This window comes from Bacillus rossius, chromosome 2, assembly GCF_032445375.1.
Source record: "Bacillus rossius redtenbacheri isolate Brsri chromosome 2, Brsri_v3, whole genome shotgun sequence".
Taxonomy (NCBI): domain Eukaryota; kingdom Metazoa; phylum Arthropoda; class Insecta; order Phasmatodea; family Bacillidae; genus Bacillus; species Bacillus rossius.
This window is the reverse complement of record NC_086331.1, coordinates 103681164-103699715: the sequence shown is the minus strand read 5'-3', so window position 1 is coordinate 103699715 and position 18552 is coordinate 103681164. Positions and strand designations below refer to the sequence as shown.

Genomic DNA, 18552 nt, shown 5'->3' with positions numbered 1-18552 from the left:
AGCGGCGACCGTAACATTATATTGCGTAGAAATGACGATAAAGGTGTAATGCAAGTCCCTTAAGTGCTTTCAAGAATCTGTACCGGTTCTTTTACGCCTAAAAATTTCCCTGAAAACATGCGTTTTAACCATTTTAACTCTTCTAAAAATACAGTTTAAAAATTTCATCCGGAAACTTAACTACTTTAATAGCCCTCGTCGAATTCTTAAAATCTTTTCGTAAGCAGACTCCACCTGTATATCTTGAGTAGTTTATAAATCGCGTTGTTTTTCCTGAAGCTCTGCGCACCGTGTGTGTTCTCGGGTAGGCGTGGCCCTTGAATGCTGCTGGCCTAACTCCCATCGCTGCATGCCCTGTGCACGCCACAACCTCGTAGCTCATAGGGCTCTTCACTCGCGGGTCCTCGGTTGTTTTGCGCCACCACACACTTTTTTTTTCGTAGAGCTAGAGTGGTTTTTCAATGCACATCGCGCCTAAACAAATAGAAAGTTCCGCCGACTCGGTACCAACTATACGAAGCCTAGATAATTAAAAAAAAAAATTAAAATACGTAAAAAGATAAAGAATTACCCGAGAGTAAAATACAACATATCTAATAAATTCGTGTATACAATACGCATGTTTTCCACAATGTAGCTTCCTCAACACCCCTACCCAAAAATGTTTAAGGGAAGCTAAATAAGCATAGAAGTAGCTTATCCCTAAAGTTGAAAGATTTCCAGGCACGAAACCATTACAGCAAGAATTTGTGACATAAAACAATTAGTCAAGGAAATGTAGGCCTGAAGAAGAAAAAGAAATACTCATGACGTAGGTAATTGAATTTCAAACACAATAAAAAATTACACATAAACATCTAACATACCAACTATACCTTAAAATACTAAAAAAATTTAACAAAATGTTTGACCTCATATCAAAAAATTATCTATGCATTAATTTTAAATTAAAGAAATCTAACAAAAAAGACTTACATTAGATCATATATATATTTTTGGTGGCTAATATGAGCCTTTTTAACCCTAATATCACTACCAACTTCTCCTGAAAGGACAGATATTGAACCCAAAAAAAGTAGGATTCTGTAGAGGCTCTCTCTCTCTCTCTCTCTTAAAACATAATTTGGCAGCTCTAGCTTTAAACATTTAATTATGTGGGTAATGTTTTCATAACACCAATTCATCTACCTGAAATATATTTTTGATTCTGTTGTTATTATATTACAGGGCATTTTGCATACACAACCTTGAGGTTATCATTGGCTTCTTGCCAAGCATTTTCTCGTTGCTGATCGCTACTTATATGTAATAAGTCATATGTTAATCCCTATATATTAATTACAGGGCGTAATAAATCTTTACCTAAACATAAACAGGATGGAGAACTTAGTAGAACTATGAATAACAGAATTTAAACTAGTATTGAGATAGTCATTATGTATATCGTAATAATGTTGCACGTTATGTTGAAAAATTGTGACTGCAGTTGTGAACATCTGATTGACTCATTCTACGATATTAGGCGATGGGTAGAAAGGGCTAGTGAAAATGTGCTGAAATCCTCATTTAAAATACACATAAATTTTAACAGCTTACCATTAAAATAGGTGGCAATAAGGATTCAGAACCACTCAAAAACATAAATCATTATGTTCTAAAGCATGAATCACTTGGGCTTTCATATTACGTAGCAGTAAAAGTACAACAAATTTGGAAAATCCATCTTCCTATACAAGTAAACTATTCAAACTACCAGGACTCCTAGGGAGTGGGCCAAACATTTTCACAAAACCCGTTCCCGTACTCGCATGAGCAACTCGACTGAATACTCGCCGACTTTGGTGTTGTGACACTGTTTTGCCTTTTGGCAGTATTCATGCTAATTAACATATACAATTATTTCATGTTTGATTTTAGGCCAATAAAATCCTTTATAATTTTTTTCCATCGTTTTCTGGCTTGTAATGGCCTCCTGAAGATGAGTAATGATAATATCGTAACAACATACGTCATACAGCATCAGGGGCACAGACTTGTCTACTAACATCATAGGAAATATAATACGGAAATCTTTTCTAAAATACAAAAATTATAATTGGTACCTTGCCTAAAGATCTGAGGGGAATTATCCTTTGCTTTCTATTCCATTATGTCTATAAAAGATTTAGATATGTTGTGTGATATGGCACAGAGGACTTTATTTACCTTATTATGTGGTGTGTGTTTGATGGAAAATTCTCCAGGGTCAAGCATATGTGATAAGGCATCTGTACCTTTAACATGTTTAAGAATGAAACAAAATCGTATCAATACATAATCCAGAAATCTTCTTTCCTAATTGTTTCGGGTGAGTAAAGAGCTATGTAAAAGCTTGGTTATCTGACCATAACTATAAAACATTGCGTTAAATGTATGACTGAAACTTTTCCACAGCATAAACACAGGCCAAATCCTCATTCCGTATACTCCGTTACCTTTCTCAGCACAACTGAGGACCCTACTAGCAAAACAGTAGGGCTAAAGCCTTTTTTCACCCTCATGTAATAACACAGCACTTGTAGTGAGGGTAGAAGCATTGGTCCGAACAACAAATTATATTATTAAAACAAGGAAGGACCAAAATATGTGGAAATTGAATTAGCCTCTTGAAATTTTTGTAATAAATGTTTGTTGATCTTTCCCCAATATAAAACTTCAGCTTCTCTTCGCAAATTTAGTGAGTCACACAAAGCCGAAAAATTATCAATTAATCTGGCATAATACCTTAAGAGACATAGAAAAATATATAACTACATTTAAGTTTTTGGGCACCGGGAAGTTGACGATGGGGGCAATTTTAGCAGGATCCATGATAAATTTACCATCACAAATCCAAAATCCCAAAACTGTTATCTCTTTCTTTACCAAATTAACATTTCTGGATTCATAGTAAATCCTGCTTCCCTAAGGTGGTCCAGCATCATGGTGAAATGTTACAAATGGTCATCAGAACTATCCGAAAAAATACAATGTCATTCAAAAAGGTACTATAAAATTTATATTAGTAATCTTCCAGAATTTTATTTAAAATACATGACAAAGTTGGGCTACAAAATTAACCACAAATGAGACCCTCATCCACTCATAGCGACCCCATCGTGTTAAAAAAACCTGTATATTTGGTAATGTTAGGACTAAGTGTTCACTCATGGAAACCTGTGTTAGGTAGAGTGTATTATAATACTTTGCTTTACCCAAATACTGTAGAATAGTTTCTACTCTAAGTGTGGGGAAAGTTTCTACCAGAATGTTCATTTTCAGAAGTCTATAGTACAGAACCATATGGTATTTCTCCTTGGCTTTAAGTTTCGGGGAACACTAATAAGGAACATAGCATACAGGTTATTAATTTGTGACCTTATTGCCATAAAACATTCAGTCACAACTTCCCAAAGTTTTATTTGAATCAGAATATTGGTTTTTCAAATTCATTATCTCTTGTTGTTGTTGCGCAACAGACAAACATTCTTCATGTTTTGTGCACCTATACTTTTTTTTTTGCTTGAAACGACAATACAGCATCAACAATTTTCGTGGGTGGGATCCAAAAATGAAGTGCATTTTTATACAATTAAAAAAAGTTTGGGTGTCACCCAAAAAATAAAGACTCGGGACTACATCATTAACTAAACTGGGAGCAATCCAAAAGACTCTTAACCACGAAAACTTTGCTATCTTAAAATGCAACAGAAGTTGGACCTGTATAAGGAAAATATTACCGTTAGTCGATCAAAGTTGAAAACCACGTCCAATGATATATTTTCTTTTCTATTATTTATATTTCACCAACAACTTGCTAGCAACATTTTGGAGGTTAAAACCATTTGTGGTACCCATACCTACTGAAGCTATAATATTATTATTCTGGACAGTAATATCTACTCCCAACGTTCGAGCAGCCTGAATAGCAGCCAATTTAAGACAGCGTTGTTTACGGCAGAGCTTTTTTGCATTGCCAAAATTCCAACACTTATTTGTTTGTAAACCTTTTAACCATACAAAAAGCATCCTGTAGAACTATTTGTGTAACAATTCTTAACAAAATGGCCTGGTTTCCGCACAAGAAAAACCACTTGCCATTGTAAATAGTGATTGTTGACAATACTTCTGTAAATGACCTATAGTATAACATTTGAAACAACGAGACTTACGATCATTAAGATACACTTTTGTTGATATGTGTGTAGCAGTCGTCTTCGTGACACAACAGAAATTCTCCAACCTTTGCTTATGAGAAGGTGTCATAGATTTTAATATGTCACATTTATTGGCAAAGTGGCCAAAATTTTTACTGAAGAAATTTTGTTTTTCATGTAGAGCAAGGTAAATTGTTATATGGAGTATTATTGTTTCTTTATATTATGACAACACAATTTTGAAACTATCGCTGTCAACAAATCAGGAAAACAGTTGTTCCTTATATGAGGGTAGAGGGGCCTGAAATAAAAGGAAAATATTTTCTAACACGTTTTACATAATAACTACGGTCCCAATTAAATGCATTTGCATCAGAAAGGTCAAGAGTAGGCTGAACAAAGATGCTCATCAACTCATATTATCTTAAAAATTAACAATTTATAACATTTAAAGTCATCAAAGATTCTCCTAAGCACAAATACTGCCACAAGTTATCTTTAAAAGTGACATAACTATCGCTAAAATGAATGGCCTGAGTAAATCTTGATCAATTACAAAAAAAATATATTTGTTAATTTTTTTTTGAGAATAAAATTCAAAGAGCAGTTGGTACCTGTGTTCTTAAAACATGGAATACTGTCGAACACTGTGTTTAGTAACCTGTTGCTCACACTAGTTGTGAAATCATAAACAGTTATGGTTTTATTTTGTCAATCTTCACTGGTCCCTGACGTGACATTTTTACGAGTTTCTTTGAGGTTAAAATGGTTTCCGTCCTTCAACCCAGCTCCATACAACCATTTTAGACACAATATCCGGCCAGGATTCACCTTACTATGAACCTTAATTTTAAATGACAATAATTAAAGAACTATTAAAAATCCCGAACTAGATATTTCTTAAAGTTGATAAAGCAGTGCTGTGAAAAAGGAAGGATTGGTTATAGGATGTAAATATTTAAAAAGGTTCCAAAGCAAATATATTTTTTATCCAAATAAAAAAGCTATATACACAATTAACAGAGCATAGCTTTGACATGGTTTCATTACTGAATAGATACCTTACAAGTTAATATAGAAACCATTGCACGCAAGACTTCGCAAATACAAACAGCACGCAAAAATGTTAATATGGTTAGCGCCAAACTCTGCACCATTACCAATTAAGCTCTAAACAATTGATCATAATTCCAACTACAACCTACTGCTGAAATAGAGAAAAACTCAAGCAGAAAACTATAATAATGCATGCGTTAAATGCAAATGTGTCTTAAAAACGTGCCTCATGTCTCAGCAGCGACGTGTTGTGTGCGCAGGCGCCGACATGCCGCAGGTCGACATGAGCCACCTGAGCGACGAGGAGCGGCTCATGATCCAGAGTGTGATGGCGAAGGCGCAGCAGATGGACCCCAGCCCGCCGCCGAGGAGGTCAGTGCGTGGTCACCGAGCTTTCCGTGCTCATAGTGGCTCAAGCAATCCTTCGACAAATACAGGCTGAGTGGCATTCCTTAACTTTCGTGCGACAGGAAACGAATTGTGCTGGGCTGTGTCGGGACACGACCACAAGATTTTAAAATGTGAATACACCGTACTAGGCCGATCGGTGATGCCTGCCCTCGTAATATAACCTGCCTCATGCTTAGATTGCAGTATAAAGAAAATTGCGCCCATTGTTGCCAGATTGATAATTTTATAATTCTTACATAGTATCCTATTGATAGTTATAAGATTGGTTATATTATTTTCAAAATTGTCGAATTTTGTAAGGCCGTTGAATAGCGTCTTTTAAAAGATGTATACATTAGTAGTATATGATAGCCGGTCCTGAAACTGGCTTCTGGCTGTGGAGCGGGGAGCCGAGCCACATCTCTGACGTCACGTCCATCTCTGACGTCACGGCGGCCATCTTGGACGAGCGTAACGTGACAATATGCGTAACGTGACACTTTTTCGTGCGTGCAGCCGGCGTAACGGGACACAGCGTAACGGGACACAGCGTAACGGGACATAACGTAACGGGACAAGTATATCACGGCGGCCATTTTGGATCCGACATTTTTATGACGTCATTGTGTTCTCGAAAATTCCGGCGATGTGTTTTCCGCCATTTTGAATCATGACGTCACCGTTGCAATTTTCGTTACGGCAGCCATCTTTAACTTTTTTATTTATTATCCGATTTTAACGAATTTTTTTTTTAAATTTATAAAAAAATTAAATTAATAAAATTTTAATAAATTATTAATAAAAAAATTACATAAACGACACGGAGCTCGGAGTCCTCGGTTCGAACCCGACAGAGGCAAAAAAAAATATAAAATGACGACCAATCCTTCCCCCACGGTGGATGCAAGCAGAATGACCCCCACCACTTATGTCAATGCACATATACCATCAGGTAGTATGACGTCATGTCCGTCATCTTGAAATTTGGACGCCATCTTGGAAATCCGTAATTTTTATGTTAGAAAATCGGGAAAAATTCCAAAATTCATCAAAAAATTAACGTAATAGAATTCTGATTGATTATATCGATGTTCGTCCTTGGTTCGAAACCGGTGAGGGCAAAAAATAAAAAAAAATCAGATCCTTCCTCCACAGAAGCCACCTACAGACTGACCTACCACCACCAATAACTAGGTATTTACCATCAGCTGGTATGACATCATGTCCGCCATCTTGTCTTTGTCCGCTGGAGGGAACCATCTTGTTTTCGTCTGCTAGAGTGTGCTGGAGTCATGTTAGTATAATGTTCTGTTCACCATAACTTTGACCTTGACCTTGGACTTTGACCTTGACCTTGAAATTTGACCTTGACCTTGAACTTTGACCTTGACCTTAAACTTTGACCTTGACCTTAAACTTTAACCTTAACCTTGAAAATTGACCTTAGCCTTTGACCTTGACCTTGAACTTTGACATTGACCTTGAAATTTGACCTTGACCTTGATGTCCATCACGGATCCGTCATTTTATGTTCAGTACATGTTACCAGGAGCTGCCACATGCTAGTGGTCATTGCCACCATCATGTTTTCGTCTGCTGGAGGACTCCATATTGTGTGTACTCGTCTTACCATCATGATAATTTTTTAATAACATGCTACAGTGCAGTAATCATTTATTATTACTCAGGTGCCCGACATCTTGAAATTCGGCCGACATCTTGAAATCATGTAATTATTTAGTTAGAAATGCGGGAAAAATTCCAATAGTCTCCGTAAAAATCAATTATTAATTTACAAATTGAATCGATGGATCCCTGTCCACGGTTCGATTCTTGACCAGAGACAGTTGTAACTAATTATTAAATAAATGTTAGGTTCTGTTTTCCATAACCTTTCGCGGAGTTAATTAATCATTCACTCTACGAAAAAAAAAACTCAAGTCAATATACCGGACCAACGAATTAAATCAGTGCCGATTAGCCTATTATGAAAGTCTAATTTTTCAATAATCTGATTAACATATAAACCGTTCATGTACAAAGCCACACATATAGATCAATTGTCTTCAGTCCATGAGACCGAGTCATGTCATTATCAGACGTATAGGCTAGTCATTTCAGGACCACATGACCTTCGTAATCCATCGTGACATTTTTATACATTCTAAAGGACCAAGTGACCTTGAAAAATATTTTAGTAACACCAAGAGGTGATAAACTAGTATATATTCAATCACTACATTTTGTACTACGTGCAATCAACAAAAAAGGAAGCACCAACAACGAAAAGACAGCACCACCAACGAAAAGGAAGCACATTTAGAAGCACCAACAAAGAAAAGGCAGCACCGCCAACGAAAAGGAAGCACATTTGGAAGCACCGACAAAGAAAAGACAGCACCGCCAACGAAAAGGAAGCACATTTGGAAGCACCGTCAACGAAAAGGCAGCACCGACAACGAAAAGGAAGCACATTTGGAAGCACTGATAACGAAAAGGCAGCACCAACAACGAAAAGGAAGCACATTTGGAAGCACTGACAACGAAAAGGCAGCACCGACAACGAAAAGGAAGCACATTTTGAAGCACCGACAAAGAAAAGGCAGCACCGCCAACGAAAAGGAAGCACATTTGGAAGCACCGACAAAGAAAAGACAGCACTGACAACGAAAAGGAAGCACATTTGGAAGCACCGTCAACGAAAAGGCAGCACCGACAACGAAAAGGAAGCACATTTGGAAGCACCGACAACGAAAAGGCAGCACCGACAACGAAAAGGAAGCACATTTGGAAGCACTGACAACGAAAAGGCAGCACCGACAACGAAAAGGAAGCACATTTGGAAGCACTGACAACGAAAAGGCAGCACCGACAACGAAAAGGAAGCACATTTGGAAGCACCGACAAAGAAAAGGCAGCACCGCCAACGAAAAGGAAGCACATTTGGAAGCACCGACAAAGAAAAGACAGCACTGACAACGAAAAGGAAGCACATTTGGAAGCACCGTCAACGAAAAGGCAGCACCGACAACGAAAAGGAAGCACATTTGGAAGCACTGACAACGAAAAGACAGCACCGACAACGAAAAGGCAGCACATTTGGAAGCACTGACAACGAAAAGGCAGCACAGGCATCGAAAAGGAAGCACATTTGGAAGCACCGACAACGAAAAGGCAGCACCGCCAACGAAAATGCAGCTCATTTGGAAGCACCGACATCGAAAAGGAAGCACCATCAACGAAAAGGCCGCACCATCAACGAAAAGGAAGCACATTTGGAAGCACAAGTTAGGAGAACTTAGTCTTAGTTAGAAATCTGAATACAAGAAAAAAAAAACATTAAATTTTTATAATTGCAATTATTTATTTCTTTACATTATACAAATACAAGTAAAACAAGCCATTATTATATGTAGCCAGCTTTCCTCAGTTCTTTGAGTATGAATGATATTTCTTTGATGCACGAATAATTTCCTGCACAAAGCGAGTCATGTAGAAGTCTTAGCCGGTCAACCAATATGTTTGGATCGTTCCATGAAGTGTAATCAGTCTCTTCTATTACCATCTTACTTGTTTGATTATTATAAATATTATTTTCTCTGGTGTCTTCCGTTTTAACTCCATCCTCAGGGTTACTTTCATTATCGAGACAATGATCATCACAAGCTTGATCCGATTTATTTAATATATCACGTTGTTTCCATCGTTTCGGTCTCAGGACACCACCACAGTCTTCGATCTTGCCTGCTTTAGTTGCTTCATCACAGTCTATACCTTTGTCAACAGCCGCAGAGTCACTGTAGCAATCACCGTAGAAGGCATCATCTTCACCCAGATTACCGTAAGAATTCGATGTCGATGATGTCGAAGCGTCTTCATCGTCTTCATGCTTCCTTTTTAGGAGTCCATCATTTTTACAAAGTAGGAAAGATCTTTTTGAATTCGGCTGGAATGTATTCTCACTTTTTACGTTAAAGATTCTTCCATTGTCTTCATTCTTCCATAAATCATAATCGTCCTTCAATTTAAGTTCTTTGTCGAGATCGGAAGAACCGCGATCATAATCTCTCCCAAGACAAGGAAAATTATTGTCGTAATGCAGATCACTCTTTCATAGTCTAGTAGAGCCATCGTTGTCCTCTAGCTTGTACACAGGCTTGACGTTACAAGTTCTGTCATGTCTTTTTAAGCTCTCTCTCCGCGTAAACGACTTGCTACATCGAACACAACTTATCATATTACGTAGTGGATTTTTATCACAGTCATTCTTCTCGTGTTGTCTTCCATTCTTTCTCAAGATAAATTCTTTGCTGCAAAACTTACACCTGTGTCCTTTCGTTACACCATCAGTCACCGAATCAGGATTCATATTAGTTACTGAGACTATGGTCAGATGCAAACTGAATTAATTAAATTAGATACATTACTTAAATATAATTTTTAATATTTCATCTGCAAGAATTAAGTTACATCATACAAAAGAAATTGTTACATGTGGTCTCGATTATTAGCATGTGATGTCGCCACGTGTTGTGTTGAGTCATAATTTATTTAGTTGTTTTATGTGGTATGCGGGAAGCTCACTAACGATCGCAAAACAAGGATGGCTTCGCTAGACATCTAGGAGAAGGAAGTTCATCTTACATGTTAGTGCTCCACGGATGTCTCATGACATATTATTTGACTGAGTAATGGTTGCTTAATTTTTATTTCCACCTGGTAAAAAAATTACAAGTGCTGATTTAGTAACAGATATTCTCGAATTAAATGTAACTCTAAATAACACGTCATGACTCATTAGGTAAAAAATCCGTCATGCAGAGAGCGGTTTCTCATAATAGACAGAAACACTTGAAGAATCCACAGGAATAATCAGGAGTTCATGGAGAAATCCATCATAATATTGAAAAAATAATAGGGAGCACACGGAGAAAACCATCACACGTTTCTTTGTTATCATATAAATACAGAAAAAATATTTAATAATAAAATAAATTAATAAAAAAATTTAAATTGAAAAAAAAAAATTAAATTGAAAGCAGGAATAATCAGGAGCACACGGAGAAAACCATCATAATATTGACATGGATAATCAGATTCACCCGGAGAAAACCACCACACGTTTTCTTTGATATCATAAAATTACAGGGAACATTTTTTTTATTTATTTTTAAAAATAAATAAAAAAAATTTTCCCTGTAATTTTATGATATCAAAGAAAACGTGTGGTGGTTTTCTCCGGGTGAATCTGATTATCCATGTCAATATTATGATGGTTTTCTCCGTGTGCTCCTGATTATTCCTGCTTTCAATTTAATTTTTTTTTTCAATTTAAATTTTTTTATTAATTTATTTTATTATTAAATATTTTTTCTGTATTTATATGATAACAAAGAAACGTGTGATGGTTTTCTCCGTGTGCTCCCTATTATTTTTTCAATATTATGATGGATTTCTCCATGAACTCCTGATTATTCCTGTGGATTCTTCAAGTGTTTCTGTCTATTATGAGAAACCGCTCTCTGCATGACGGATTTTTTACCTAATGAGTCATGACTTGTTATTTAGAGTTACATTTAATTCGAGAATATCTGTTACTAAATCAGCACTTGTAATTTTTTTACCAGGTGGAAATAAAAATTAAGCAACCATTACTCAGTCAAATAATATGTCATGAGACATCCGTGGAGCACTAACATGTAAGATGAACTTCCTTCTCCTAGATGTCTAGCGAAGCCATCCTTGTTTTGCGATCGTTAGTGAGCTTCCCGCATACCACATAAAACAACTAAATAAATTATGACTCAACACAACACGTGGCGACATCACATGCTAATAATCGAGACCACATGTAACAATTTCTTTTGTATGATGTAACTTAATTCTTGCAGATGAAATATTAAAAATTATATTTAAGTAATGTATCTAATTTAATTAATTCAGTTTGCATCTGACCATAGTCTCAGTAACTAATATGAATCCTGATTCGGTGACTGATGGTGTAACGAAAGGACACAGGTGTAAGTTTTGCAGCAAAGAATTTATCTTGAGAAAGAATGGAAGACAACACGAGAAGAATGACTGTGATAAAAATCCACTACGTAATATGATAAGTTGTGTTCGATGTAGCAAGTCGTTTACGCGGAGAGAGAGCTTAAAAAGACATGACAGAACTTGTAACGTCAAGCCTGTGTACAAGCTAGAGGACAACGATGGCTCTACTAGACTAAGAAAGAGTGATCTGCATTACGACAATAATTTTCCTTGTCTTGGGAGAGATTATGATCGCGGTTCTTCCGATCTCGACAAAGAACTTAAATTGAAGGACGATTATGATTTATGGAAGAATGAAGACAATGGAAGAATCTTTAACGTAAAAAGTGAGAATACATTCCAGCCGAATTCAAAAAGATCTTTCCTACTTTGTAAAAATGATGGACTCCTAAAAAGGAAGCATGAAGACGATGAAGACGCTTCGACATCATCGACATCGAATTCTTACTGTAATCTGGGTGAAGATGATGCCTTCTACGGTGATTGCTACAGTGACTCTGCGGCTGTTGACAAAGGTATAGACTGTGATGAAGCAACTAAAGCAGGCAAGATCGAAGACTGTGGTGGTGTCCTGAGACCGAAACGATGGAAACAACGTGATATATTAAATAAATCGGATCAAGCTTGTGATGATCATTGTCTCGATAATGAAAGTAACCCTGAGGATGGAGTTAAAACGGAAGACACCAGAGAAAATAATATTTATAATAATCAAACAAGTAAGATGGTAATAGAAGAGACTGATTACACTTCATGGAACGATCCAAACATATTGGTTGACCGGCTAAGACTTCTACATGACTCGCTTTGTGCAGGAAATTATTCGTGCATCAAAGAAATATCATTCATACTCAAAGAACTGAGGAAAGCTGGCTACATATAATAATGGCTTGTTTTACTTGTATTTGTATAATGTAAAGAAATAAATAATTGCAATTATAAAAATTTAATGTTTTTTTTTTCTTGTATTCAGATTTCTAACTAAGACTAAGTTCTCCTAACTTGTGCTTCCAAATGTGCTTCCTTTTCGTTGATGGTGCGGCCTTTTCGTTGATGGTGCTTCCTTTTCGATGTCGGTGCTTCCAAATGAGCTGCATTTTCGTTGGCGGTGCTGCCTTTTCGTTGTCGGTGCTTCCAAATGTGCTTCCTTTTCGATGCCTGTGCTGCCTTTTCGTTGTCAGTGCTTCCAAATGTGCTGCCTTTTCGTTGTCGGTGCTGTCTTTTCGTTGTCAGTGCTTCCAAATGTGCTTCCTTTTCGTTGTCGGTGCTGCCTTTTCGTTGACGGTGCTTCCAAATGTGCTTCCTTTTCGTTGTCAGTGCTGTCTTTTCTTTGTCGGTGCTTCCAAATATGCTTCCTTTTCGTTGGCGGTGCTGCCTTTTCTTTGTCGGTGCTTCCAAATGTGCTTCCTTTTCGTTGTCGGTGCTGCCTTTTCGTTGTCAGTGCTTCCAAATGTGCTTCCTTTTCGTTGTCGGTGCTGCCTTTTCGTTGTCAGTGCTTCCAAATGTGCTTCCTTTTCGTTGTCGGTGCTGCCTTTTCGTTGTCGGTGCTTCCAAATGTGCTTCCTTTTCGTTGTCGGTGCTGCCTTTTCGTTGACGGTGCTTCCAAATGTGCTTCCTTTTCGTTGTCAGTGCTGTCTTTTCTTTGTCGGTGCTTCCAAATGTGCTTCCTTTTCGTTGGCGGTGCTGCCTTTTCTTTGTCGGTGCTTCAAAATGTGCTTCCTTTTCGTTGTCGGTGCTGCCTTTTCGTTGTCAGTGCTTCCAAATGTGCTTCCTTTTCGTTGTTGGTGCTGCCTTTTCGTTATCAGTGCTTCCAAATGTGCTTCCTTTTCGTTGTCGGTGCTGCCTTTTCGTTGACGGTGCTTCCAAATGTGCTTCCTTTTCGTTGGCGGTGCTGTCTTTTCTTTGTCGGTGCTTCCAAATGTGCTTCCTTTTCGTTGGCGGTGCTGCCTTTTCTTTGTTGGTGCTTCTAAATGTGCTTCCTTTTCGTTGGTGGTGCTGTCTTTTCGTTGTTGGTGCTTCCTTTTTTGTTGATTGCACGTAGTACAAAATGTAGTGATTGAATATATACTAGTTTATCACCTCTTGGTGTTACTAAAATATTTTTCAAGGTCACTTGGTCCTTTAGAATGTATAAAAATGTCACGATGGATTACGAAGGTCATGTGGTCCTGAAATGACTAGCCTATACGTCTGATAATGACATGACTCGGTCTCATGGACTGAAGACAATTGATCTATATGTGTGGCTTTGTACATGAACGGTTTATATGTTAATCAGATTATTGAAAAATTAGACTTTCATAATAGGCTAATCGGCACTGATTTAATTCGTTGGTCCGGTATATTGACTTGAGTTTTTTTTTTCGTAGAGTGAATGATTAATTAACTCCGCGAAAGGTTATGGAAAACAGAACCTAACATTTATTTAATAATTAGTTACAACTGTCTCTGGTCAAGAATCGAACCGTGGACAGGGATCCATCGATTCAATTTGTAAATTAATAATTGATTTTTACGGAGACTATTGGAATTTTTCCCGCATTTCTAACTAAATAATTACATGATTTCAAGATGTCGGCCGAATTTCAAGATGTCGGGCACCTGAGTAATAATAAATGATTACTGCACTGTAGCATGTTATTAAAAAATTATCATGATGGTAAGACGAGTACACACAATATGGAGTCCTCCAGCAGACGAAAACATGATGGTGGCAATGACCACTAGCATGTGGCAGCTCCTGGTAACATGTACTGAACATAAAATGACGGATCCGTGATGGACATCAAGGTCAAGGTCAAATTTCAAGGTCAAGGTCAAAGTTCAAGGTCAAGGTAAAAGGCTAAGGTCAATTTTCAAGGTCAAGGTTAAAGTTTAAGGTCAAGGTCAAAGTTTAAGGTCAAGGTCAAAGTTCAAGGTCAAGGTCAAATTTCAAGGTCAAGGTCAAAGTCCAAGGTCAAGGTCAAAGTTATGGTGAACAGAACATTATACTAACATGACTCCAGCACACTCTAGCAGACGAAAACAAGATGGTTCCCTCCAGCGGACAAAGACAAGATGGCGGACATGATGTCATACCAGCTGATGGTAAATACCTAGTTATTGGTGGTGGTAGGTCAGTCTGTAGGTGGCTTCTGTGGAGGAAGGATCTGATTTTTTTTTATTTTTTGCCCTCACCGGTTTCGAACCAAGGACGAACATCGATATAATCAATCAGAATTCTATTACGTTAATTTTTTGATGAATTTTGGAATTTTTCCCGATTTTCTAACATAAAAATTACGGATTTCCAAGATGGCGTCCAAATTTCAAGATGACGGACATGACGTCATACTACCTGATGGTATATGTGCATTGACATAAGTGGTGGGGGTCATTCTGCTTGCATCCACCGTGGGGGAAGGATTGGTCGTCATTTTATATTTTTTTTTGCCTCTGTCGGGTTCGAACCGAGGACTCCGAGCTCCGTGTCGTTTATGTAATTTTTTTATTAATAATTTATTAAAATTTTATTAATTTAATTTTTTTATAAATTTAAAAAAAAATTCGTTAAAATCGGATAATAAATAAAAAAGTTAAAGATGGCTGCCGTAACGAAAATTGCAACGGTGATGTCATGATTCAAAATGGCGGAAAACACATCGCCGGAATTTTCGAGAACACAATGACGTCATAAAAATGTCGGATCCAAAATGGCCGCCGTGATATACTTGTCCCGTTACGTTATGTCCCGTTACGATGTGTCCCGTTACGCTGTGTCCCGTTACGCTGTGTCCCGTTACGCCGGCTGCACGCACGAAAAAGTGTCACGTTACGCATATTGTCACGTTACGCTCGTCCAAGATGGCCGCCGTGACGTCAGAGATGGACGTGACGTCAGAGATGTGGCTCGGCTCCCCGCTCCACAGCCAGAAGCCAGTTTCAGGACCGGCTATCATATACTACTTACATTCTGAAAGAAAATGTGTAAATCTAAACAGAAATTATTATTTCACAGAAGAAACTATTTTAGCAGTCGCTCACAATTAATAACAATCAAGTTCATTAATTATGTCTTATGGTTAGAACCAAAAATTTTAAAACTAAAACATAAAAAATTTAAACCAAGATGGCGTCTTTCGGTTACATTTCCTTAGAAGTAAGAATTGACTTCTATCAGATGAAGATTTTTGGTGAAATAAAAAAAGAGTCCAAAATTCTCATTCAAAATTTTCTTTTTAAAAATAAAAACTTTTTTTACCATTAATTTTTTTTCATTACATTATAAACATGAGTTTACAACTTTTAAGTTCTTTGGTTAGGACCTATATCTGGCAACAGAGCACACTGAAACCAGTGAAACACCCCCAGAGCTTAACAAAAAAAAAATCAAGCTAAAGGGAGGTAACGATGTAATAAAAAAAAGGAATAGAGTGCGATGCTAGTTGTAATTGGCCAAATAAAAATCAACGTTAACATCTTCCGCTTCTACAACAAATTACAAGACAAAACAACAACAAAAATTAAAAAGGGAAAAACCAACAATATACATGCATAAAAAAAAGCATTAACAGCCAAAAAGGGGCCAAGGGCATTAAACTCTGAGCGGGTCCGGGCGGCTCCACTGCATTCACATGCGTTAGCTTCAAAAACAAAACCATACCCACCAGTGGGTTCACTCATAAACCTCTTTGTCCCTCCCCTGAGTGCACCCCTGAAACAATTCCCTTGATCCCCACAGTTAAAAATAAATTATTATACAAAACAAAATTATAATATTATTATACAATATTTTAAATAGATTAATAAATCTCAGCTGGTAATTTTAATCAAATTTTATAATAAATAACTATTTATATAACACAGTACTAAGTTTCAAAAAGGCAACATAATAGAATTGACTATCTGTGACATTCAATGTTAACCAAAAGCAACAAATGGGAATAATATCTTTAAGATACGGTAATAAATAAGAATAATAATTTAGTGGACCAAATCTCAAAAAAAAAATCATTTGTGCCTCAGAAATCTCTAGCACAAAAAAAAATTACACCGCAGTTTATAAGTTTGTACTCATTGGCCAGGATTTACAAAATCCTCGTATTATATTTTCTATCCATCCTCCGACACACAAGACTGATAAAGTTTACCAGACAACACCAGATAACCAGCAGATAAATAATATAAACATATTATAAAATATATCTCAAAATAATTGCATTTCACAACACAAACCCTTCATTTACCACACAAAAGACAGTATTAGACAGCGACGTTATTAGAATTACAAATTATAAATTCAATTCGTAATGTGAATAAAAAGATACTGATTTACTGTGGTGTACCCTGAAAGGCTCAATATTTTCCAATTAAAAAAAAAATTAGGTAAAAAATACACAAACATATATCGGACTCGCCAGCGAAACCTCCCCAAAAGGGAAAAACAACCAATACCTCGTCCAATTAACAACGACAGCAAACCCTAAGTGAATCAACAGTTCTACTAAAAGATATACATATAAAATTACGACGAACATTCAGAACACATCAAGCAAGAAAAACCAGACGTCCAACACTTACAGTTTTCTAGAAGTCTCTACAACGACGAACAGCCTTTAAATTTGCATCCCGCAACTTACCGCTGGTTGCACAAAAACTAAGAGCACCAACTCGAAGACTGAAGTATCTTGAAAGCCTCTGTAGATTTCGCTTTCCTCACGCCACAGTCCCGTTGTCAGAAGACTGCAGACAAATGTAAAATATCCCTTCTTGTCTTCAATCGACGCATTAGACTTCTCCGTGCCCCTTGCATAATCTTGGTTACCGAACTGTTCTTGGAAAAATGTCACTATAAACTGGACTTATAATCTCGTAGCAGATAAACGGGATGTACGCTCGTAGACCCATTAACTGGCGCACCACAACTCAGACCTATTCTCTTACGTTACCAACACACACGTTAGCAAAACGTATTACGTAGATCCGCATTATAGTAGATAAAAAAAAAGACTGCATAATCTCGGACTCCAAAAACACATTTGCATGATGATTCTCGTAGATCACTCCTCTGCACCAAACGTTCAACACAGCAAACCCATTTTAACCATTGCTTCGTGAACTTCGCCGGCGCTCCCTAAATTTTTCCATGGCAAGATTTGTCTCTCTCACCCCCCTTGTCCAACTACCCTAACAACTAGTGATGGGTCGTTCGTGAACGATTCGTTCAAAAAGAATGAATCTTTGAGAGAACGAAATCTTGCGATTCGTTCGCGATGTAAAGAACCGGCTCTTTGAGAGCCGGTACCTTGAAAGATTCGGAAGAACGAAAACGCGGAGAGAACGAAAGAACGAGAGAACGAGATGAGAGAACCGGTCACGTGCCCGGTCTGATTCGTTCGTAAAATGATTCATGACGTCAGGAGTCTGAAGAATTAGTAATCACAGCGTGCGCATGTTCACAAGAGCAAACGATAACTGATCAAATAAAATAGGGTAACATGAAAAGTATCTATACCTGAAAATGTCAACTGTTAAGTAGTGGTTTAAAATTGCTTTTTCACATTCACATACACAAAATTGGAAATAAAAAACTAAAAAAAAAACTTATGAATTAAAAATAACAGGGAAAGTAACTACAAATGTTCACACTTACCATTTTTGGGTTAATTAATGTACTTAATTTGTTTCTCTTCATACTGAATCGCAGTAGTATTAAATTTTTGTCTTTTTTCTCTAAATGTGTTGGTCTACATATAAACACTTTACTGTCACTAGAGTGTAAATAGCCTATATATTAATATTTGTAACTTAAAAAGTAATAAAATATAAATAATCTTGTTTCATATACGCAACTGTGATTCACTGGCTACGGAAAGCAATGTTCAAATTCAAATACAAA

General features: G+C 37.1%; 1 protein-coding gene across 1 annotated transcript in view; it reads left to right on the top strand.

Moving 5' to 3' along the window:
- Positions 1–18552, top strand: part of LOC134528940 (transcription factor SPT20 homolog) — a 176793-nt gene that overhangs the window by 5999 nt on the left and 152242 nt on the right. Inside the window, exon 3 of the mRNA XM_063362609.1 lies at positions 5492–5603. Coding sequence (XP_063218679.1) covers positions 5492–5603 — 112 coding nt within the window. The remainder of the gene's footprint in view (positions 1–5491; positions 5604–18552) is intronic.